Source organism: Rattus norvegicus, chromosome 19 (genome assembly GCF_021556685.1).
Source record: "Rattus norvegicus strain SHRSP/BbbUtx chromosome 19, alternate assembly SHRSP_T2T, whole genome shotgun sequence".
NCBI classification, from domain to species: Eukaryota; Metazoa; Chordata; class Mammalia; order Rodentia; family Muridae; genus Rattus; species Rattus norvegicus.
The window spans coordinates 23,742,167-23,767,028 of record NC_141552.1 but is presented as its reverse complement, the minus strand read 5'-3'; the positions used below and the strand labels follow the sequence as shown (position 1 = coordinate 23,767,028).

At 42.3% G+C, this 24,862-nt stretch overlaps 2 protein-coding genes across 3 annotated transcripts in view; both read left to right on the top strand.

The window, feature by feature from the left end:
* Positions 1-241: 241 nt before the first annotated feature.
* LOC147999169 (disks large homolog 5-like) overlaps positions 242-24,862 on the top strand; it is a 130,439-nt gene continuing 105,818 nt past the window's right edge. The window contains exon 1 of the mRNA XM_087596513.1: positions 242-403. The gene's annotated coding sequence lies outside the window, so the exon portion shown is untranslated. The remainder of the gene's footprint in view (positions 404-24,862) is intronic.
* Positions 15,827-20,543, top strand: LOC147999174 (disks large homolog 5-like). 2 transcript variants are annotated; one of them, XM_087596270.1, is made up of 6 exons: positions 15,827-15,930; positions 16,995-17,154; positions 18,390-18,533; positions 18,956-19,042; positions 19,165-19,327; positions 20,043-20,543. In XM_087596270.1, exons 1-6 carry the CDS (start codon positions 15,849-15,851, stop codon positions 20,070-20,072), a joined length of 666 nt encoding a protein of 221 aa, XP_087452396.1. In that variant the 5' UTR covers positions 15,827-15,848; the 3' UTR covers positions 20,073-20,543. The 2 variants fall into 2 exon arrangements, with proteins under 2 accessions (XP_087452396.1, XP_087452397.1); XM_087596271.1 differs by lacking the exon at positions 18,956-19,042 and having other exon boundaries at positions 15,829-15,930.

The following is a 24,862-nucleotide window of genomic DNA, read 5'->3' as shown; positions in this document are numbered from 1 at the left end:
GGGGTCAGTCACCTCTTTCACAAACAAGGCAAAAGGTCAATGCTCTCAGCGCTGGGAGCCTAAAGGGCTCTGTGGCTCCTAAGCCCTGCAGCTGCAGCCAGAAGCAGCACTGAACAGGATGTAAATGCTGAGGATGGCGATGTCAATAAAACTTTATTTACAAAACCAAATTGGTGGTGGTGCTGGTGGTGGTGGTGGTGGTGGTGGTGGTGGTGGTGGTGGTGGTGCTGGTGGTGGTGGTGGTGGTGGTGGTGGTGGTGGTGGTTGCGGACTGGTTCATTTCAAAGCATGCTGGAGTGGCATGGCCACTGAGCATCGGGAAACACAGAAAGGAATGCGACCGGACACAGGGTTCCCAACACCCTAGACGTCGACCTATGGCACTGGAACAGGGTCCCTGAAGGTAAGTCTGGACAGTCAGATAAGATAAGTACATTTTATTACAAGGAAATGGGACAAGATAAATCTTCTCTTCATCTCGCTATGCTTAAGCATCTTTAAGAGTGCAGGGAATTCATGTCTATCAGTCTGGTTTAGAAAAGTGTTTAGAGACGGCAAGAGTAAACTCCATGGTGCCCTGACGAGGGTTCCAGGGATTCTGATATCTGGGTCAAAGTGAAAGTTAAGGTGAAAAAGGCTGTTAGGCAGGGCAAAAAGATTCCAATTTCTGGTCTCTTTGGGCTGTAATTTTTACTGTGTTCAAGGCCATGAATGCAGACAGGGTAATAACGAATACAGAACAAGAAGCTAGAGCTTCATTAAGACAAAACGAAAGTAAAAGTTTTGCCCTCTGCACCACTGCCTGAAGCAGGTTTTTCTAAGTCGTTTCCCGAGGATGGCATGTTGACCATTAGATTCACACGATGATGATGACAAATTCACCTGCTTTTTCTTTTCCTATAATTAGGCCAGCATCGATTCAAGGTGTGGCCCAACCGACTTATTATAAAGGATGATACTGGTTGGTTGAAAAAGATAGTAGCTTTCTATGAACCATGTATTAAGTTTTTATGTATATTAAAATTAACATTGGAAAGAACAATGGTAGGAGAGGAAGCTGGAGGACAACTGCTGCAAATGCTTGCTTTTGAAAATGCTAATGAAGAGTACAGGAGAGTATTATTACCTATAAAGGAGCCTGGGGATATTAATGCTTATATGAAGGCATGCAAGGGTATCTTTTCTGAAAATGGAAAGATGCATATTTCATGTATTGATCCAGATAGAGTTATTAAATTATATGTTTAAATACTCTTGAATATCCTACAGGCACTTTCACTCAGGATGAGTTGCCTTTAGAATGGATATATATTAAATAAAACTTTAACCAAACATTAACAAATTATGAGGAACAAATTACTTTAATTATTCAGCAAGGCATACAAAGACCTGTTACTCTGTGGGGATATGATTGTGCTGCTATTGTTTTCCCATTAAGCAAAGATAAAGTGGAATATTTAATGCAGATGTCTGAGGTTTTTCAATTAGCCATGATTTCTTACACTGGAAATATTGAATTTCATCCTCCCCATAGTAAATTGTGGGATTGCTTTAAAAAACAAAAAAAAAATTTGATCAATACACTAATTTCTGTTGATCCATTACCATCAGCCTTTACTGTGTTTACAGATGGCTCTAACACCAAGATGGCTTATTGGACCGAAGATTAATTTTGGGGACAAGAATCTTCTTTTGGGTCAGTACAACAAAATGAATTATTAGCGGTAATTAATGTATTCCAGGATTTTACTCATGATGTAAAAATATTATAGCTGAGTCCGCTTATGTTGTAGGAGTAGTACAGAATATTGTGACTGCTGTTGTTTCTACATCTAAGCCTATATTAAATGTTATTCTCACATATTAAAGGACTATTGTTATTATGAAACTCTAGAATATTCATTACACATACTAGATCACATTCAAAATTTCCAGAATCTTTAACACTTGGCAATCCTATGGTAGATCAATTAGTGGCATTTGCTACCCCAGAAGAACACAGTCATAATCATGCCAATACAGGATATTTACATATTAAATATAAGCTTCCCTATTCTCAAGCCAAACAAATTATTGCTAATTGTCCTATGTGTCAGTCTTCACGTATAAAATGTGTTCCATCTCAAATTAATCCCAGAAGGATGCAACTTAATACATCGTGTCAGATCGATATAACCCATATTTCTGAGTTTGGTCGCCTTTCACATATAGATGTAAGCATAGATAATTTTTCAAAATTTGTGTGGGCTACACCATTGCCAGGAGTACGCACTGCTCATGTTATACAGCATCTATTGGAAACTTTTGCTGTTATGGGACTGCCTTCTAAAATTAAAATTGATAATGGACCAACATATATTTCTTATCAATATAAACAATTTTGTCAACGATATCATATTGTACATATTACTGGTACAGAACACAATACACAAGGACAAGCTTTTGTTGAAAGAATTCACCATACCCTGAAATGACAAATTATAAAATTAAAAAGGGGGAAAAGAGATGGCCTCATGCAACCTGAATGCAGTTTGCAGACCAGTCCCAGAGCTATATGGCACAAGCATTATACGTTATTAATTTTCTTAATTTACCACAAGGTGAAGTTATATCAAGAGCAGATAGACACTTTGTTGAACTTCCCCCCAGAAGGCATGGAACAGACAGTATGGATAAAAATTGCCCGGGATGCTGAATGGCAGGAAGGGACATCATTGTATATAGGGGAGAGGGTTTTGTCTCATTACAGGATGGGAGACTATTCTGGTTATCCGGGAGATGGATCCAAGCACAGAATAATAAGAACTGCTCCCTACCCTCAAAGGAATCCAGTTAAACCAGCTACATTTTCTCCTGATGGATGTTCTCAGGAGATGAGGAGGTGTCCTCCATTACTGAGGCCCTGGCTTCTCTTAGTGTCCACAAACAACAATGGATAAGGATCCGTGTAGTGACAACCCTATTACCTATGTGGGGTCAGGTGAAGCAATTAAGCACTGAAAGGAATAATTTTGTCCCCTTCAGGAAAGTCCTTTACTACTGAGCACTTATTCTTAGCAATGTGTGTTTTACTCATGGTTTCTTCTGCTGCAGCCAATGCCAGTTGTTGGGCTTATATTGCTTATCATGATGAAATCCTACTACTTTTCTGTTAGTAAATATATGGATAATGACACAGAACATGACTGGGGTTAATTCAAGCCTATTTAGAGGGCAATGAAAGTGCTTCAAAAGTAATTAATGCCTTGAAATATGATGTTCGAATGTCTTTTGGTAAACAGCTAGAAGATACTACCCCTATGGAAATAGCTAAATTATTGGCTGATCAATTGACAGGATTAGATCCCAAGGCTTGGCTTCAAAGGATTTTCCATAGCATGGGAGGAGCTAGTTTTGCCATAATCTTATGTACATTATGTATTATGTTGCTTTATTTTTACATGACTAAACCCCTACAAGGACCTTTAGCTATGTTATGTAAAGTGTTACTTTAAAACAAAAGAAAAAAGAAGGAATTGTTAAGACATAGAGATGCAGGTCCCAGGCAGGGTCAAGAAAGGCCTGGTGACAGATTCAAGTAGGGGCTGGAATGCCGCCCTGGAGAAGAAAATGTTTTTCTCACTTGGCCTTAAATTATGTTCTGCTGTGTCCCGTTTTGTGGAAGTGGTTCTAACGCTCTCTTGGTAATGGTGAGTATATTTTGATTATAATAAGAGAGGTGATTTGTTATATGAATATTTTTAGAAGAAGCTTTTGTTTATTAGTCTTTCTTTGTTTAATCTTCCCTCATTGTTCCTGGTATCCTGGGAATAATGATCTTATGGTATCTTGACACAATGAAAATTGTAGTAATGCATATTCTTAGCTTAATAAAGATTAATAAAGCTTGCAACTGCGTACAGTTTCTTTTGCCTTTGCTCTGCACCCCCTGTGTCCTGGGGTATGCGACCATACCCAGGGCCCCAACTCACTAGACATTGACAATGGGTCACCCCACAAAACACAGAAGCATCTACCTTAGTCAAAAATGGACATTTTATTGAATGCACACACTAACACTGATTGATCACATCCATAGCTAAGATACTAGGGGCAGATCCGTGGCCCAAAATACATTCCTCTAAACCTATAAAGAAAGAAAGAAAGAAAGAAAGAAAGAAAGAAAGAAAGAAAGAAAGAAAGAAAGAAAGAAAGAAGGAAAGAAAGAAAGAAGGAAAGAAAGAAAGAAAGGAAGGAAGGAAGGAAGGAAGGAAGGAAGGAAGGAAGAAGAAAAAAACACAAAAAACTTAAGCTTCTCATAGGAACTTCGCAGGAAGTGTTGTCTGGCGGTCAGTTCTGATTAGGCCATTTTAGATGAAACAGTGCACAGTGACCCTTAATGTGATGGGCCCTATATAAAGCTTTTTGCAATATTGGAATTTTAACAAACCTCATCCAGAACATACAGCAGAGGCAAGGATGTGATCACCATGTCCTTGCTCTCTATCAGGTTATTTTTCTGTGTCCTTGATTGTCAGGCATAGACAGCAACAATCTGAAATAGCTGGTAGACATGGAACAAAGTGGCTAAAACTATAGTTGTGGGTTGCACACCTCAACTGTCAATGGCTAATGCTGTCCTAGAGACCTCGGAGGCCCCTCTTGTAAGACTGTCTATTGGAAATGGAAGCACTGACTTCAAAGTGAACCGGGCCAGCCAGGGAGAGGGCAACATGGATACGTGAGACCCTGTCTAAAACCAGCACAAAAACCAACCCTTCATTCAAAGCATCATCTATTAATTCTTTATTATTTACCACTTTCTCCCTACCAGCCTTTCAGTCTGGAATGGTAGAAAAGGACTGGGAATGTTCCTTCTATTCTAAGGACCTTGATCTCTCTTTCCTTAGGTCCACATTAAGAACACATGCAAATGGGTATCACCATCTGAACAACTTAGTATCATCTACTCAGTATATCTAGCCTAATACTGTGCTATGACAATCTCAAGCTTCCCTGAGTTTCGCTGACCTAGCAAGAAGTATGAAGTACTGAGGACACACCCCAGTGATCCTTTCAAGGGGTTAGAAGAAAGCCATGAGAGATGCTCCACTTCTTTGTCCTTAGATTAAATCACATTGACACAATGTGGGTGGACTATTTAACCAGACATGTTTCTCCCAACCCCACCTTTCTGAGTTCAGACCATGGCAGAATTCATGCCCCACCACCCTAGATATTGAGTTTAGTGATATGTAATTATTATTTAAACCTATGTATTAAATTTTGTCATTTTCTTAATTTTTGTGGTTTTCACAGTCTTCTTTGATTAACTTTCCTAGTTTTATTAATTTATCCCCTGTGTTCTCTGGTATTTTGTCCTTCCCTTCAAACTAAAGTATTCCTTTTAGGATCCTCTACAGAGCAGTCTTACTGGTTATACATATTTTGTTAAATTTATTTTTAGTGTGCATTAGTCAGCACTGTAGCTGTGCAGCTGCCTGCCCTCCATGGTACCAGATCTACATTCCAAACAATAATGCTAACTCTTACAGGCTGTGTAGCATCTTGGCTGCTCTTTGTTCCCCTTGGACAGCCCTCAGGACCAGGCTCTCCTCTCCCTTAACCATGGCTGCTGTCCTCTTCCTCTCTCCTCTCCATCACACACGTTCTTCCTTTATTCTCTGGCAGCTTCTTCCTCCTTCTTCCCTCCTCATGATCCTCTCTAGCAAAGCCCTGAATGTTCACCTCCCCCATTTCTCTGCTGTGCAGCTGTTGGCTGTTGGCTTCTTTATAATCACAGTTAACTGGGAGCAGGGTCAGTTATTTGGGGTTAACCAGTCTTGAGTTCTACAAATTAGCATTAAAATACAAGCAGCATTAGGCCAATCCACCACAGGGGTTTTTGTTTGTTTGGTTGGTTTATTTGGTTTAATTTTCATTTACCTTTTTACTTGTTATTTTATTTTTGGCTATTTTTTATTAATCGGTTATTTTATTTATTTACATTTCAACTGTTGTCCTGCTTTCCAGACTCCCCTCATCAAATTTACATCCCATTTCTGCTCAGCTTTGCCTATGTGACAGTGCTCCTGCACCCACACATATCCATCCCCATCTCACACCTCTAGGATCTCCCTTTGGTGGGGCTACAGACCTCACCTTGAACCATAGAGCATCCTTGCATACACTTTGGCTGGCAGTTTGGCCCCTGGGAGCTTGGGGATTAGGGAAAGAGGATCTGGTCAGATATGAAAGCCAATGATTGCTGCATTCTCTTCTTTTTCTGGTTATAGGTGAAATTATGTTTGTGTGCTTCTCTTTTTTTAAATTATTGAGAGAAGATTAATTTCTTGGTTTTTCTTGGGTATAGTTTAGTTCATTATCTTGGAGTTTTCCTCCAATTAGCCTCTGTTGTGCTTTCTTACAGAAAAGAATTGTTTAAATTTGGTTTTGTCATGAAATATCCTGGTTCCTCCTTTTATGGTGATTGAGGATTTTGCTGGATATAGGAGCCTGTGTCTGCCCAAGATTTTCTGACTTTTAGAATCTCTGTTGAGAAGTCTGGTGTAATTCAGATACGTCTGAATTTATTTGTTACTAGATATTTATACCTTACCCCTTTTAATGTTCTTTCTTGATCTGTGCATTTAGCGTTTTAATTATTATGTGAATGAAGGAATTTTTCTGGTACAATTAGTTTGATGTTCTGTAGGCTTGTTGTACCTTTATGGCCTTTTCTTTCTTTACCTTATGGAAGTTTGCTGCTATGATTTGTTGAAGGTGTTTACTGGATCTATGAACTAGAAATCTTAATTCTCTTCTATATCTATTATCCTTAGGTTTCAACATTTAATTGTGTCCTGAAATTCATGGATGTTTTGGATTCAATAAACCATACATGTTTATCTGAGATGGGTGTTCTGTGCTTTGTGGGATGACCTCCTTGACCCCAGGCTGCATGAAGAATCTCAGCTGACAATGGGGACATAAATTATGAGTTTGTGTAGCAAGACGCAGGCCTCTTCCAGGTTCTTAGATATTAACTGAGAACCTCAAATACGGTAGTGATGTGATAGTGTGGTGTGAATCTAGTTACTATTCTCTATTTTGATATAGATGACTCTTTTTGTGTCATGGTCAGCTTATAATGACTAGAAGACCTAAGCTTGAGAATAACCAAAGACTACATTGTTTCTGTAGCAGCTGAGCTTTTAAAAGTCCTGGTGTGACAGCAACTGTTGGTGGATATTCTGGATTATTCCTTCTGTACTTTAACTCTCTGTGTCACTTCCACCATCACTAAGTTAGTTCAATTCCATAAATTGGAAATCCATCACCTGGAAGAAATACTCTTTTTTTTTAAAGATTTATTTATTTATTTATTATATACAAGTACACCGTGACTGTCGTCAGACACACCAGAAGAGGGCATCATATCTCATTACAGATGGTTGTGAGCTACCATGTGGTTGCTGGGATTTGAACTCAGGACCTCTGGAAGAGCTGTCAGTGCTCTTAACCACTAAGCCATCTCTTTAGCCCAAGAAATACTTTCTGAATATGATCTGAGATTGGCCATGGAAAAAGGGTAGCTTGAACTGTCCCACCTAGGTTCTGGGCCTGCACAGGCCTGCTCTCCAAAAGAAACCTGTGTTCACAGCTGTTGGCTGGCTAAGAAAGATTTCACGAGACGTGATACACAGCACTCGGACTTCTGCTTCAGTCATCTGCACAAATTTTCCCGGACGATATCCTCATACCTCCAGCAGGCGGGTGATGAAGCTGTCCACTCTCAGCTCCCCTTCAGCCATCTTGTGGGCACAAGACTCTCCTCCCTGCGGCAGGAACAAGGGCTTCTCCATGGTGGCTGCAGCAGCAGTGGTGGTTTGGCATTCTCACCTAGGAGGCCCTATTCCTTTCTACCCCAGTTCCAACTCACCTCAGGCCCGGGCCTTCCCCCCATCCACTTCCCATGGAGCAGGGAGAGCAGCACCCACTAGAAATAAAAGGGAAGCCCTTGGTCCTGCCAAGAATGAACACCAGTGAAGGGGCTTGTTGGGGGGAGGGTGGTAATGGGAGGAGGATGGGGAGGGGAACAACCATAGAGAAGGGGAGGGGGAGGGGCTAGGGGGATGTTTGCCTGGAAACCTGGAAAGGTAATAACAATTGAAAAGTAAATAAGAAATACCCAATTTAATAAAGATGGAGAAAAAAAGAGAAAAGTGTCACACATTTAAAACAGAAGAATATGGGCCCTAATTTTAAACCACAGCTCTGTCAATTAACTAAACCTTTAAAAAGCTCAGAAAATCAGGCCAAACAATATTTTCTCGGTTTATGTATCTGTAATGTCGCATAAATAATAATGTCCGTTTCTTGCTATTGTGGAGGGAATTAAATAGATAATATGTAATCATGGAAGTTTTGAAGTACCATCCATTTTTCTGTTCATTAAATCACTCTTCCTCATTTCATTGATCAAGTATGTATGTTTTCTTTTCATAATTACATGTATAATAAAACCAGCATAAAAACCTTCAGAATTGTATAAGCTTTCACTTTTAACAAATTAAATTAGTTGTTCTTTGTATTTCTGCTGAACATTTAAATGTTCTTTATATGTCCCAGTGCGAGTTTATTAGGTACCTATAAACTTTAAACTCTTTGCCTGAGAGCATGAGTACTATTTAATTATATAGTAACTACACTCAGGCTGTCTTTGTATTAGAACCAATTATATCAGACTCTAAGAAAAATTACTATTGCTTTAAAGTTTGTGTGTGTATGAGTGAGAGTATGAGTATGAGTGTCTCTGTGTGTGTGTGTGTGTGTGTGTGTGTGTGTGTGTGTGTGTGTGTGTGTGTGTGTGCAGCACATGACCAAACAACTTTCAGGAGCCATTTCTCTCCTTCTGTCATGTGGGTCCCAGGATGTAACCCAGATGTTTGACTTTGGCAATAAATAATATTACCCACTAAATAAATAAATAAACAAAGAAAAAACAAGCCACAAATAAACTTTAAAAGTAAAGGCCAGAAGTTCACAGAATAGTAGCATTGGCCTTACCATATCCTTTCTTTGGGGATGGGAAAATTAATGTTCTGAAATCCATGACCTTCAGGAACTGTGATATTCATGGAAATTCAATTCCTTTGCAGATGCTCCAGTTGTCAGTTGTCAGTTGTCCAGAAAGGTCAGCTTAAGCTTGCGGGACCCCCACCATCCCCCCCCCCGCCTCCACAGAAAGCTCAAAAGACACTGCCCAGAACTTACTCCACATTCCCCAGAACCACTTTCTTGGTCAATCATTTCTTTGAGACGAAAGGTCAGACTCCTTCACCCTAGTCTCTCCACAATCGACATCCCCCCTCCCAAAACACTTCTAAGACTGGAAAACATGTCTTAGGATGTATCTGCCAGACTCGGACTGAGAGAAACTAGGGCACTGGTTGTCACTACAACACTGGTGACATAGCAGAGGACGCCAAGAACTCTCTAGGAGACAGTACAATGTCCAAGAAGGGACAGCAGATGTCATGGGGAGCAGACTTTGCCTCCCTGCTAATGTTCTCCCTGTACTGAGCATAAGCTGAGGTGTCCTTTCCAGGAGACTTTCCCAGGGCAGAGCCACTGAGCACCTCCTGCTTCCAAAACCAAATATTCCTCAAGGCTTGATTATAAAAACCTTAGTAATTCCTATGCATCTAAATGAATGTTTCCTTCCAAATCCTGCCGAAAAATGTCTCATCCTAACTCAAATTATCCTCCTTCACCAATATTAGCCATTAAAAATTCCTGAGAAATAATACCAGTTTGAATATGCAGTCAAAATGTTCTCCTGTCTTATTATGTACAGGTGCTTGAAATCACATCAAGAAATAGCCTGCATGGAAGGTTGCAATGTGGGTGTGTGTTAGGGGAACACTCATGAAGCCTTGTGCTTAGCATTCAAGGGTTGCCACAAAATTCCTTAGGAGGAAGACTTGAAATCATTATGGTGCTAGAAACAGTGTGGAGGCCAGTTGGCAGAGGAAAGTGAAACATTAGAGCCACCAGTGAAGGCTCCTGTTGGGCCCTACCTTGGTGTTTCCCTCCCCCCTCGCTGAGCCTTTCAGCCTGCTATAGCAAGAAATTGTTTACACCTTTGCCAGCTGCTCTTAGCCCCTGATTTGGGGCTGGGATTTTCCATGGCACCCTTCCTCCCCACTGAGCTTTCCTGCTTCTTGTTTTGAAGAAGCTGTTTATGCCCCTGATTGGGCTGGAACTTTCACCACACAGACTTGTCCTATTTTCCTGGTTGGGGATTTTCACCTGCCTTGTTGTTTTTCCACTGCTTTTGCCTCTGGTATATAAGGAGATCTCAGTAAAGCCTTGGTGGCACTCGCTAAAAAGGGGTGACCCGTGTACATGTTTTCTTTCAACCCCACAAACCTACACCTGATATTCACACACTGTCGGCACAGGCACTGACAATAGGTATCACAATAGAAACTAGTAACTAGATTTAACCAAACTATCACATTAATGCTGTATTTCGTGGTAATTTTTTTTTTTTTTTTGCTCTCCTAGAACCTGGAAGAGGCTTGGGGTTTTCTAATCCTACTCATAATTTATTATCCTTCCCAACACTATGTGCTTTGTTCTGTAAATGCTAGCAGCGCCATCCAATACCTAGGATATTTACTACTGACATGTGTGACGTGAGACAAAACAGTCCCTGTCATCCCTCACCTGAATAAACTTCCTTAGAGGACAATGTAGTTGGAGGGTACTTCTTTCCTCTCCAAGATAGAGAAACATTTCCAGTCTTCAGACAAGTGTGTCAGCCATTGTCCAGTGACTGTCTTGAGATGTCCACATTGTCAGCTGAGTGTCGTCATCCAGCCTGCCCTGTAATTGTTGTAGATGATTAATAGGGTTCCAGCCCTAGGATTTAATTCAGTGCTACAGTACTTGCCAAACATGCTCAAAGCCCTAGCTGCCACCCTAGTCCTGTGTGCTCTAGAGAAAGACAATACAGAACCACATTGTCTATCAAGTTTCTCCTCCAATAGAAGGAGAATCTGCATCCGGTCTTTTAAGTAACTCTAATCCCCAGCTTCCCTACACCTCCCTCCATCGATTCCATTATTGGTGCATTTTCAGTAATGCTCACTTTATTTTTGGTGTGCAAAGAATATGCACCATGTCAGTAAAGTGTGTGTGTGTGTGTGTGTGTGTGTGTGTGTGTTCATCCATGAACTCACTATAAATTATTATCAAATGACCCAGAAGACCGTGGAGAAACCTGTCGATGTGCATGCAGAATTATGTTACTACTGTTCCATGGCACCTTGCAGGTAACACTGAAATACTGGGCTGCTTTAATAGAGTCTAAAACCAGGCTATGCATGGTTTTCGGTGAGATTGTGATGTGCAACACCACAACAGAGATCAGCAGAAGCTTCGTTTATTCCATGCTGCTGTTACCAAGTGAGGCAAAGCCTCATCCCATAGAGAGTCTAGTAGGATCTGATGAAGGGCAATAAACTCAGGGTTGAAATCAAGCCTTTAGAAACAAAGAGAAAAACACAAAGTCAAGGAAAGCAAGAGCTGTCTTTTCTTCCTCTTTTTTTTTTTTTTTGAGAAGATCCACAAGAGAGACAACCCTTCCTCAAACTAACAATGCACAAGAGAGACAGTAATGAATTACAAATCAGAAATGAAATGAGGGACATAACAATAGACACCGAGCAAATTCCAAAATCATTAGTTCTTACTCCCGAGGACTTTATGCCAGAAAACTGGAATATTCATTCGATATTGTTGATTTTGTAGACAGATAACAATTACCAAAGTTAAATCCAGATCTGGGAAGGTATCTGAATAATACCCCTAAGAAAATAGATACACTCATTAAAGGTTGCATACATTATATATTATATTGCTTTCTTTTTGCATGATTAAACCCCTTCAAGGACATTTAGCTATGTTATAGAAAGTGTTACTTTTAAAACAAAAGGACAAAGAGAGAAATTGAGGAGTCACTGAGAGACACTTCCCAGACAGGATCAAGGAAAGACGGCTGAGGGATGCAAGCAGGGGCTGCAATGCTGCCCTTGAGTAGAAAATGTTTTTCTCACTTTACCTTACACTATGCTGTACTGTGTCCATTTTTTGTGGAAGCGGCTCTCATGCTCTCTGGGTTATGACAAGTATATTGTGATACTAGGAAGAGGGGTGATTTGCTATACAGATATTTTAAGGAGAAGCCTTTGCTTACTCTCACTTCTTTGCCTAGTCTTGCCTCAGTCGTTCCTGGTATCATGGGAATAACGATCTTATTATATCTTGCCGAAAGGGAAAGTGAGGTAATGCATATTCATGCCTATATAAGGGTTAATAAGCTTGCAGCTGCATGCAGTTGCATCTGCCTTTGCTCTGCATCCCCTGTGTAGTGGTTATTTGTGACCTTACCTGGGCCGCCAACGCACTAGATGTTGACAAGCATCACCCTTCTCAGTGTCAGGTTTATTTTCTTTCTTTTTTGAAATCTATGATGTGGAGGCGTATTACAGCAACAATATGAAATAGCAGGCTGGCATGTATGAAAATTGCTGTGTTTAAGCTAGGTGTGGGGACAAGTCCTCAAAAGGAGCTGTTAAGATGGGAAACACATAATGCATTTCTTGCTGGAATTGAGTTGCCTCAGCTGTGTTGCTCTGCCTGCTCAGTGTCCATTCAACATCACTCTGTTTCTACAGAAGAACTCAAGGTTTGACCCAGCCGCCTGTGAGCTGTGATATGGGCAGAGAAAGGCCAGGACACAGTGGTGATTTCCCACTCCTCAGTTATGCTGAATTTTCCACTACTGTACTTGTATACACAAGTACAGTGTGGTCAGTTATTATAGATATTTGTCATTTCTTACAGAGGGCAACTATGATTGACTACACCCAATTCTATAAAAAACAAAACACGGGGTTGGGGATTTAGCTCAGTGGTAGAGCGCTACCTAGGATGCGCAAGGCCCTGGGTTCGATCCCCAGCTCCGAAAAATAGAACCAAAAAAAAAAAAAAAAAACTCAGGAAACCTGGCCCTTGGCAGCAATGAATCAAGAAATATCTAGGATGGTGGGGCATGAATTCTGCCAAGCAATGAACTCAGATAGGTGGGGTTGTGAGGAAGATGTATGGTTGAATAGCCCAATAGATTCACGTTGTATCATCTTGATTTAATCTAAGGACAAAGAAGTGCAGTATCTCTGATGGCTTTCTTCTAACCCCTTGAAAGGTTCACTGGGGTTTGACCTCAGTTCTGCATTCTTCTTGCCGGTGCAGCAACACTCAGGGAAGCTTGAGATTGCCATAGGCACAGTATTAGGCTAGAAATGCTGAGTAGGTGATACTAAGTTGTTCAGATGGTGATACCCATTTCATTTGTTCTTAACGTGAACCTAAGGAAAGACAGATCAAGGTCCTTAGAATACAAAGATCATTTCCAGTTTTTTTCTACCTTTCCTGAATGAAAGACTGGATGGCAGAGAATGGTAAAAATTCAAGAATTGGTAGATGATGCTTTGAATGAAGGGTGGGTTTTTGTGCTGGTTTTAGACAGGTTCTCACTTACCCCATCTTGTTCTCTACGTTGCTTGTCAGGTTCACTTTGAGCTCAAATAAAGCTGCTTCTACTTTCCAACAGGTAGTCTTACAAAGGAGCCTCCAAGGACTGTGAGGACAGCATTAGCCAATGAGAATTGAGGTGTGTAACCCACAACTATAGCTTTATCTGAAAGACCCTCAGACAGAGGAGACTCTCGCTCCAGTCCTGAGGACAATCACCACCCCATGAACACACAGGACTCAGTCTTGATGTAAAAACAAGAGGTTTACTTTGGGACACCAATGCACTGGGGCTCGACATGGTCCACACGCAGGAGGGATGTGAGGAGCCTCGAACAACAGAAATGTACAGCTTAAACAGTCATTTACGATCACACAGTTTAATTAGCTCAGCTATTTCGGTGCCAAGGATAACTAGGCAGATGTTTCTCGGCCTGGATTCCTGGGATAAGGCCATAACCACATCAATGCAGCTATTTCAGTACCAAGGACGTCTGACTTGATATATGTTTTCTTATCCTGGAGTTCCCAGGACAAGGACCAAGGATATCTGTCTTGGCAGGTGTTTCTCTTCTGGAGTTCTCAGGACAAGGCTATAGCGATGTCAGCCTATAGCACAGCTGCATTCACTACCCAGGACATCTCATTTCTATAGTGGTCAGTCAGCTTCCCAGAGATGTTTCCTGTCTTGTAATTGCCCTGCAGTAAATATGTTCTATACCCTCTGTTCTTATGGTCGGGCAGCTTCCTAGAGAGTGGGTGGGAATGTGCTTTCTGTACTTTCTGGTCTATTGTCTAACGTCTAGGGGCTAAGCGAGGGCCAGCTTAAAAGATTCTCATGCTTAAGAAATGGCAGTACTGATATCAAACGGGGATCTTTCATATCCACTTTCTTCCAAGTCTACCAGCCATCTCAGATTGTTGGTGTAATATGCCTGACAATCAAGGACACAGAAAAATAACTTGATACACAGCAAGGACATGGCAATCATATCCTGTGTCGTTATGTATGTTCTGGAAGAGGTTTGTTAAAATGACAATATTGCACAAAGCTTTATATAGGACCCATCAAATTAAGGGTCACTATGCACTGTCATAGCTAAAATGGCTTGGTCAGAAGTGACCACTGGACCACTCTTCTGTAACTTCACATGAGAGGCTTGTGCTTTTTGTGTTTTTTATTTTTGTGTTTTTTTTCTTATTTATTTATTTATTTATTTATTTATTTATTGCTTTATATGTTGTCAGGAAGATAGTTCAAGTCATGGATCTGCCCCCAAAATCTGAGCTTTGCCACTAATACTGTAAACAGTATTAGTGTATGCATTCAATAAAATAACTGGTTTATTTTTAGTACGATAGATGCTTTTGTGTTTTGTGGGGTGATCCATGAAACAGGAGTGAAGATGCTTGTTTCTTACTCTGTCCACTGAGTTATGTCTCTAGGCTTGTCCTACTCCTTTGGCTGCATCCCCCCCCCCCACATCTGCTGACTATTTTATTTTTCAGATGAAATCACACGTTATAGCTTAGAGAGGCCTGTAAGCAATCCTGCTTTGGTAACTTAAGTGCAAAGAGGAGAGCCCCACACTCAGCCTGAGGGTGCATTCACTGGTGGACCAATATTTCAGTTTCCTCTGCTAACAGATCACCACTTTGTTGCCAGGACCATAATGAATGCAATTCTTTCTCCTAAGGAATCTGGTGGCAACTGTCAAATGTTAAGCACAAAGCTTCAGGTTGTACCTATAACACACACCCACATTGCAACCTACCCTACAGGCTATTTCTGGGTGTGATTTCATGCACCTGCACATGATGAGACAGGAGACCTCTTTGGCTACTTATAGGAACTGGTGTGATTTCTCAGTAATCTTTAATGGGTAATATTGCTGACTGAGGAGAATTTGAGGTAGGATGAAACATTTCTGTGCAGGGATTGGAGAGGAAGCACACATTTAGATACATAGCAATGATTTAGGTTTTTCCAATCAAGCCTAGAGCCAAATTTGACTTTGGAAGCATGTGGTGCTCAGTGGCTATGCCACAGGGAAGTCCCCTGAAAAGGGTCCATCAGCTTTTGCTCAGTACAGGGAGAACATTAGCAGGGAGGCAAAGTCTGTTATCCATGACATCAGCAGTCCCTTCCTGGACATTCTATTGTCTCCTAGAGAGACCTTGGAATCCCTGTGATGTCACCAGTATCGTTGTGACAACCAATTCCCTACTTTTTCTCTTAGTGTCCAAAGGATATAACCACAGACATGTTTGCCCGTCTTTGTAGGCGCTTTGGGAGAGTTGATGTTGATAGAGAAGAGTCTAGAGTGAAGCAAACGAAACCTAAAGGTAATGATGGACACAGGACATGGGGAATGTGGAGTAAGTTCTGGGCAGTGTATGTTGAGCTTCCTGTCAGGGGTGTGTGTGGAGGTCTTCCGCTGGCCTTTTTAGTAATGGGCCACAACCACTGGAACATCTCCACAGATATTGAATTCCATGATTAAAACAATTCCTGAAAGTCAAGGTTTTCACATCATTAGTTTCTCCATAACCACATGGAGGATATGGCAATGCCTATGCTATTATTGGGGGAACTTCTAGTCTTTACTTTTACAGTGCATTCGGTATGTTAAATTGATATAATAACACCATAAGTAGTCATGGAGGGTATAACTTTTCTGAATTAAACAGGGCATCAATGTACTTCACTTTCATTGCTTCTGTAAATTCAGTGACTATCTGACAGTAGTAAGAGGGAGAGAATTGTGCTCCTGGCCATGACCTTATATTCTTAGTACTCCTCTGACTACCTCTGGCTGACGGGGCCAATCTTACCTTCATACATTAGAGGTTCTGTGTGGCAGATATTTTTCTACAGTAGCCAAACTATATGGGGCAGGTAGAGAAAGAGCCTGTAACCTACTGGCACTTCTGGGGCATTTGTCATTTCAGTAGGGGTAATTAATAAGTCTGTTGACCATGTCCTCCCCCGACATGTCTTTTTAATGCAAAGTTATTGGATAGAGTAACAGTGTAGGATATCTGAGTATCCCTGATCAATCAAGTCATTGTGGATGCTGAATTGATGATCTGACTTCTGAAACCAGAGGGGTGAGGGTCCTGAAACCAGGTTGTAGCCTGCGTACCTGATAATAATCCTGGAGAAGTCATCTCTCTGGTACTTGTAAGCCTGTGTGGGCGGGTATAGGGAACACCTGGCTGCTTACATCTCTTGGTCTCTATATAGTAGTGGGGGAACTGTGATCCACTTAGGATGCCTCTTACACAGACCAAACTCCTTGCAGTGACACTGGCTTCCAAGCATGTTCTCCTGTTTGGACCTCTCTGTGTTCTGTGTATGCTCTATGCATTCGCCCCATGCGGGTTCACTTGTGTTCTTCTACCTACAGAGGCCTGCAGACAGACGTCATCCCCTGAAAATGTCCTAAACAAGGTGCAGGTCAACGAGGAAGAGGAGAGGCTGAATAGAGAACTGGAGCTAACTACCAAGGAGAGAAATGAGCTGACAGATCGCCTCCTTTATGTGACAGGTGGATCCATGAGCAAGAGGTGTGCATTGCTCCAAACAAACGACCTTGTTCTAAACCTCATCTCCCATAGACAGGAGATTCAGAACCTGACCCTTACTGAGGAGTGAGTTTGGACATGGACTCTCTGATTCTGCCTGTTGAAAATCTGAACTTGTGATCTGAGTGAAGAATTCAGGGATAAAGTCACTGGAGCATGAGTTCCCAGTGTACAATTGGAAAGCCCTTGACAGGTGGTAGCTTTGCAAGGTTCTAGGTACTGTGAGTTTGTGGAGAGTGTTTGTACTTGCTAGGAAGGTGACTGAACGCTATCATCTCCTGGCAGCACCGTTAGGTCCCACATTGTTCATATCAATGCTTAACTAAAACGCCTGAGGCTCAGGCCTGTTCCTTCTTGTCTGTGTGCCTTAAACACTGAGACAGTAATGGTGCATACATTTCTACTGATTCTCATTGTGCTCTTTCCATATTTGTCTCTCTTTCTCATTCTCTGAGTCTGTTTACTTTTCTTTTCTTGTGGGTGTGTCCCAGTTTGTGTGTCTGTGTGTGCACAGGTCTGCATGCATATGCACAACTTTTATATATTTCTGTGTCCCTGCACACTTGGAATTTAGGGGTCTGTTTTTTGACATCAGGATATACCTGTATAATAGTTTCATGGAGGTGTAAGTGCTTTATTTTGGAAGCCCCACTTTCAAGAGCACAGTTCTTTGCCTGTGTGGTCACATTTGTCTATACATTTGTATGCCTTGGGCAGATTATAAGTTTGTGGCAATATCTGGTCTCATCTCCAGAATTATGTGTACTGTCTGTCTCTAGAATATTAGTTATTCGGCTTGTAGCATTCCATTTGTCAAAACAGGAAAAATGAAATCAGAGGTTTCTGGATGTGTGTGTGTGTGTGTGTGTGTGTGTGTGTGTGTGTGTGTGTGTGTGTGTTTGTGTGTGTGTGTGTGTGTGTGTGTGTGTGTGTGTGTGTGGTTGGGTAAGTTATGTGGCCTAGGCTATTGAGAGCATAACAGGTTTGAATGCAGATCCAGCCCTCCTGATTGAAAAAAGTGAGCCAGGGAACCCTTTATCTGGGTGCTTAGCTTCTGTTGTCCTGGGCACACAATTCCAAGTTTCTGAAGCTGAAGAAGATCCAAATATGTAGAATTCAGAAAGTGTCCTTCCAGGGCTTTGCTAGTACAGGACACAGCCTGAGTTCATATAATCCTAAACCTCGATGTTCATTGGGTTCTATCTTCCTGGGGCCAGCCCCTACTTCAGGCCAAATCCATTTTATGAAAACTTGAAGATAAAGGAGAAAGAGGTCATGTCATTACTGCACAACTTAGACACAAAGAACATTGAACATCGTGAGAAATTTCAGGAGCTCAAGAAGGAGATTAACTTCTATCGGTAAGTACTGGTCAGAAGGGCCCCTCATTGTGGAATGGCCATGTCTGCCTCTCTTTGTTCTGGACCGTATGGTCTGCAGCTCTGGGCCCATCTCTTCTGCTGTTTAAATATCACTGTGCCGTGGGTCTTTTGGACTCAGTTTCAGTTCCATAAGAGACTGTCAGTTATCACCACAGTGTCTATGCATCTTTAGAAGGCTCTGGATAGAACTACCCTGATTCAGGCATCAGAGTGTTATTAGGCCAACCTGCGGCTCTGGGGTCATACCAGGTTTAACAAAGCTCAAAGGGTGGACCACATGGTTAGCATGACCTCCCTTGGTTCTACTGTCCTCTTGTGGTTGTTTACTGCCTACTAATTGATGCTGTCCCGATGCATTGGGCTCTCATGGGCAGTTGTATATCTCTTGTTCTTTTGGACAGACATGGACTCTTATTGGTGCTTGGGTCACAGAAACAATTTATTCTTCCCTGGATTGGCCGTTTGCTGTTTGTGGAGCAGCCTTACATGTATGGAGATGTATTCTATGAAGTCTTTATGGGTATCTGGGTCCTGGTGGAGTTTGTGGGATTTGGCAGTTGGAATGGGAGGAAGAGGCTTCAGGATCTTACTATGCAGAGTGTGTTTCCAGCAACCTGCACAGCCGGCTCCTGATGGACCAGGCATGCATGAAGAAGAAGTTGGTCACATTGAAGCAGGAGCGCAAGGAGTTACAGCGATATTTGTTTGAGTTGAACCGGAAAGATAAAGACGAACAGGAGAAGACCAGCATCCTCCAGACCCAGCAAAATGTGGTAGGAACAAGCAGCTGAGTCAGATTGACAATGTCTGATGCCATTTGCCTATTGGATACATCTTTGCTTCCCCTATCACCTTTCTAATCTCCTCACACCCAGTCAGTCACCCACCTCATGTGATAGAGTTATTCATTGCTCTGTCTATGCACAAGTATTCTGGGATGTTAACCACTCTTCAGAAACTGAATTATGGGCAATTATACTTCTCTGCCCTTTCTGAAACTACAGTCCAGAAATGGTGACAGAGGAATAACATATCACATGACTGCATCTCCCTATCACAGATTGGATGCTATGAAGAGTTTTGAACGAGTTCTTGGTCGTGTGACAAAGGTCATGCAGGGGTCATGTGATGGTTGGAAGCACTTTGTAGGGATAAGAACCAAGTGCAAATGGCAAATGAGTCCTGGTCATTGGCTTTGATCTGGGTATCATGTGGCCTTCTCCTTTCTTCCTGCACCCCAATGAGGTCTCTCCCCATTTCCCCATTCTTGGTTTGCACTGGTAGAGTCTGAGGAGCAGCTTGTTCTCCCACAGTACTGTGAGGGTTGCTGGTGATGTTCCACATCCTGCATAGATATCAGCAATGATTTCAGTGAAAAGATCAGTGCTGTGTGTCCAATGCAGCTGAGGGGACAGAAGGCAGCAACTTGACAGCTGGTATGCATGTCCCCACCAAATCAGTGTCTTAATAGCTGCCTTCTCCTCCCAGGTCTCAGGAACTGCAGGAGACATGGCATAGGACGGATCCCAGGAAGACAGCCCCCTGAGGAATGATTTTCTCTCTCAGGAGTTCCCTGTGACGACAATCCTCACAGTCAAAGACTTTTTGGGGGAATATTCTTCTTCTCAGATAATTTCCTCAATGTATAGAGACCATAAATTTATGTATCCGTATGCCAGCCTATCTCATTGAGGTCTTTCTCTCTTCTCATACGACAACACCATTTGAGAGACAACTGAGGGGACTGCCGTGACATCTCACGTCCTAGAGGAGAAACAGCACTACAACTGTGTTTCTAAATGTTCATTAAGAAAATGCTGTTAAGAAATGTTTTTGGTTATGCTTTTCATTGAAGTTTTCTTTTTGTTATTTCATAGTTATATATTCTTGTTACTGTTTTTCATTTTTATACCATTTTAGTTGTACATTTTATGCCTGTTTTTTGTAAATTGTATTCCTTATGAATAAAAATTGATTTGTAACTCTTGACTCTTAAGACCATCTTATTCAAGGGTCCTTCCCCTCCTGTAGACTTAGAACTGACAGCTAGATATGGATCTTTGCATGGTCCAGTGAATTCAAAGCCACCAAGGGGTACACAGGGTGATAGTGTCTTTTGTGTGGATAATGTGACTTTTTTTATGGACACACACTTTATGATGTAATCACTGACATACTGTATCCATGCTGTCATGTCTTCTGCTCATCCTAGTCTATATCAGTCTACAACACACATTCCTTATTGACTGTGTGCACCAGATATTGAGTAACACACCCTCATGCCTGTAGAGCTGCAGAAAAAATGACAACTTACACAAAGGAATATAGAATAATCCTAATCGAGAACCATGTGCCTCAGTTTTTCTTACAATACAGCATTATTATTAAACCAGAAAGATAATGACCATCAACGTCATTTTGGGAAATAGGTTTTTATAGGTGCTGTTTCACTTGATCATTCATATGCTGTGTTTTTTATTGTTGCTGATTATATTTATTTTTATCATTTAACTCAATGGATCTTTTTTTTTCAAATGTATGTCTGGGCCACTCCTGAGTGCATTTCCCTCATGATCCAAAAGAGGGAATCGCATTCCCCATTGTAGATGATTGTTAGGGACCATGTGGTTCTTCTGAGAGAGCAGCAGATGCTCTAACCTGTGAGTCATCACCACAGCTCCTGTAGGTAGCTTTTGTCCTTCCAGGGCATGTGCTATACTAGATGGACACGATCACCTTCAATTAAGGAGAGAGATCTCAGGAGATGTGTATGTACAGGTGGTTGAGCGGTGCCTGCTCAATGTGGTAGGCTGCTAGGCATCCATACTGGGCTCTGGTGCCTCCACTGCTCATTGTGCATTCAGAATCATCCTCCAGCATCACTCAGTTTCAATTCCAAACAGATCTTTCACTTACTATCTATGATCATATAGATTATGCACATCTGATAAAATACAGAAGAGACTAGCCTCCTTCTACAGGCCAACTTGGCATAATGAATTCTTTTGATAGAAAGCAAGATAATTATCTTAATCTATGCAGGTCAGGGAGGACCTCAAGAGCATCCATATTGAATGCAGACTGCAGCTGTGACCACATGTTTCTTTTGCAGAGCACGTCTGTGCAAGCCCAGAGCTTAGGTGGGACAGTTCATGTTTCACCTTTTGCATGGAAATCTGTGATTGTATTGAGAAAGTATATGTTCCACGTGACTCATTTCCAATTTATGGAATTAAACTGACTTAATGTGAGTGGAGGTGACTCAGAGAGATAAAGTGAAGAAGAATAATCCAGTATGTCTGCAAACAGATGCTGTCTCATTACGGCTTTTCAATGCTCAGCAGATGGAGAAGCAAGGGAGAGGCATTGGTGACTCTCAAGCTTAGGTCCTCTAGTCATTATAAGCTGAGCATGACACAAAAAGGGTCATAGTTATCACACTAGAATCTAGTAACTAGATTTAACCAACCTACCACATTAATGCTATGTTTGGTGGTATTTTTTGCCCTCTTAGGACCTGGAAGAGGCTTGGGGTTTTCTAGTCCGACTCATAATTTATTAATCTTCCCAACACTATGGGCTTTGTTCTGTTAATGTTAACAGCGGCATCCAATACCTAGGATATTTTCTACTGACATGTGTGACGTGAGACAAAACAGTCCCTGTCATCCCTCACCTGAATAAACTTCCTTAGAGGACAGTGTAGTTGGAGGGTCCTTCTTTCCTCTCCAAGATCGAGAAACATTTCCAGTCTTCAGACAAGTGTGTCAGCCATTGTCCAGTGACTGTCTTGAGATGTCCACAATGTCAGCTGAGTGAGGGCAGGGCCGGGCAGGGCAGGGCAGGGCAGGGCATTGGGGCAGGGCAGGGCAGGGCATTGGGGCAGGGCAGGGGTTTGGGGCAGAGTCCATGAGATGTTAGTAGGCAACAGGCCAGCTGGGGCTAGTGTGGGTACAGGGCTTCTAGTGTGGGTGTGAGAGGAGGAAATTAGGAATGGTCAGATTCTGATGCAGCATATAGGCCGGAAGCAGCTTAGATCATCTCAGTGCCATATAGGGACATTGTAGACACTGATGGGCAGTGTGGGGATGGTAGGGTCCCATATAGTGCTCTCTGCAGGTGTCAGGAGAGCATACAGTGGCTCTGTCAGACTTATGACAATCAGGCAGGCACTGGGTGCAAGTGAGAATCATGGGACAAGCCCTGTGTGCAGCCTGGTTTGGGGACATTCCCAGGTGCCCCATGGACTGCAAATTAAAGGCAAAGGACACAGGGAAGCCAGCAATTCCCATGCACATGACATAAATACCTGTAGATCTTTCTAGAATTTCCATAGACTATCTGTCACTAGTCTTCATTATAGAAGGCACCAACATTCTGCCCTCTACTTCAACTTGGTGAGACAGCTATTCTAACTCCAGCAGGAAGGCCTCAGGGAAGACAGTAAGAACTCGCAGGTGACCCCTTTTACTATTGAAACAGGGTCTTCCTATGGAGCCCAGAGTGGCTGTAGGATACTAATGCTCCTGCCTCACTGTGACTAGAATTCCAATCCACCCTCAAGAGCAGTTGATTCATCACTAGATCAGACTAAGGACATGTGAGGCCCCAGGGTGCTAGGATTACAAGGGTCCTAGTAAGTTTCTCCAGCCTAAATTACAACCTGAGTCAGTGCTGCTATTTGGGATACCGCCTGATGCCCAGTGACATCACACCTTGGAACTCTTTGTCAAAAATAAGCTGGTATGGGAATGAAGTAGCCACACAATAAACACTGGTCTGGACACTCCTAGGTCAAGAATCCCCTGTTGGAAATGCCTTGGACCGCAAAATTTTAAATTCTAGATCCTTCTGGGTTTTAGAAGATTTATATATACAAAAAAAGAAAGATGGGCATAGTAATTTAAGCCTGTGATCCCAGTCATGGGAAACTGAGTCAGAGTGATGGAAGACTGTAAGTTCCAGGCCAACCTGTGTTTCAAGAAAAAAAAAAAGGCATGGTGAAGATTCCACTCAAGTGGAAACCAAAAGGGTTTCCCATGGGCCCTGCCATCCACTGGTCACTACATCCACTCTCATCACCACAGCCACAGGCAGACACTGGGGAACATTTCCCACTGTCTCTCTTTAGGATGCAATCCACCCCATGATTCTATGTGAGGAATCCCCCAAAGGTTGCATCATGTGAGGGACCTAGAAAGTTCCAGGATTGGGAGAATTTAGGAGTTTATAATTAGGGATGATCTACAGCTGTGGCAAAGCCTTTTCCCAGCACATGGCAGCCCTAGGTTTGCCCCCAACAGTAAAAATAAAATCCCCCAAAATAATTCAAACAAAATGTCCTAAAGCCTGCGCCCTGACCAGTCTCTTCAAAAGTGCCAGGAACCTGGGTCCACATTTAGGACCCAGCACGACCTCTGTGACCCATGAGAAGGGATCTAATATGGGAATTAGTACAGTATGACTTATCCTTGTGGATACCTTTGGTGACAATAACCACCTGACCCCTGAAAACCCATCTACCTGGGGGGTTCAGCACTCATGTCACCCAAAAAGCCCAGATCCTAGGGCCAGCATGGGCAGGTGGTGAAGAAAGTTTGTCTCTCGTGAACATCAGTTGCCGCTCCTGACCTGACTCTATCCTCAGGAGACAATGTCACCCCAGAAAGTGTGGGTGTCAACGGCTCTTCCCAGGCCAAGGCTGGAATACTGCTTAAGTTCCACAATGCACAGCAGTGCTCACTCTAGAGCTAAATGTTCTACAGCTGAAAGGGGTGGGTGCTCTGCTGGCCACGCCCCTTCCCTGCAGTATTTAGTGCACTCAGAGTGGTGCTTCAGATGTGAGGGACTTCTTGAGGCTACTCCCATGGAGAATGGCAGATTCATCAGACAGGGCACAGGGTGAGTTCAGAGCACAGCTGGGAGGAATTTAGGGATGCCAAGCCATGACTAAGACCAGATCCTGGGCTGACAGGCAGTTGAGCTGGAGAACTGGCATCCAAAGTGTGACTGCCTGAATTCCTCTTAGACCAAAAGCCCTGGATCTGAGCTACTTTGGTGCGTGCTCCTAAGTGGGGTCCCAGACACAGCTCAGAATTGGGGCTGTGCATGGACTTTGGTGCTGGCAGCAGGTGGCTTAGCCATAAAGTGCTGAGCTTTCCCATCTGTGCCCACTCAAACTCCTCTGTTTCATTTTAGCTGTGTTTGGTATAGTTTTGAGACAGGGTATCTTGTAGCAGCCCAACTCGCTTTGAGCAACACTGTAACATAAAAATAACCTTGAATTCAAGATCCTCCAACCCCTCTGT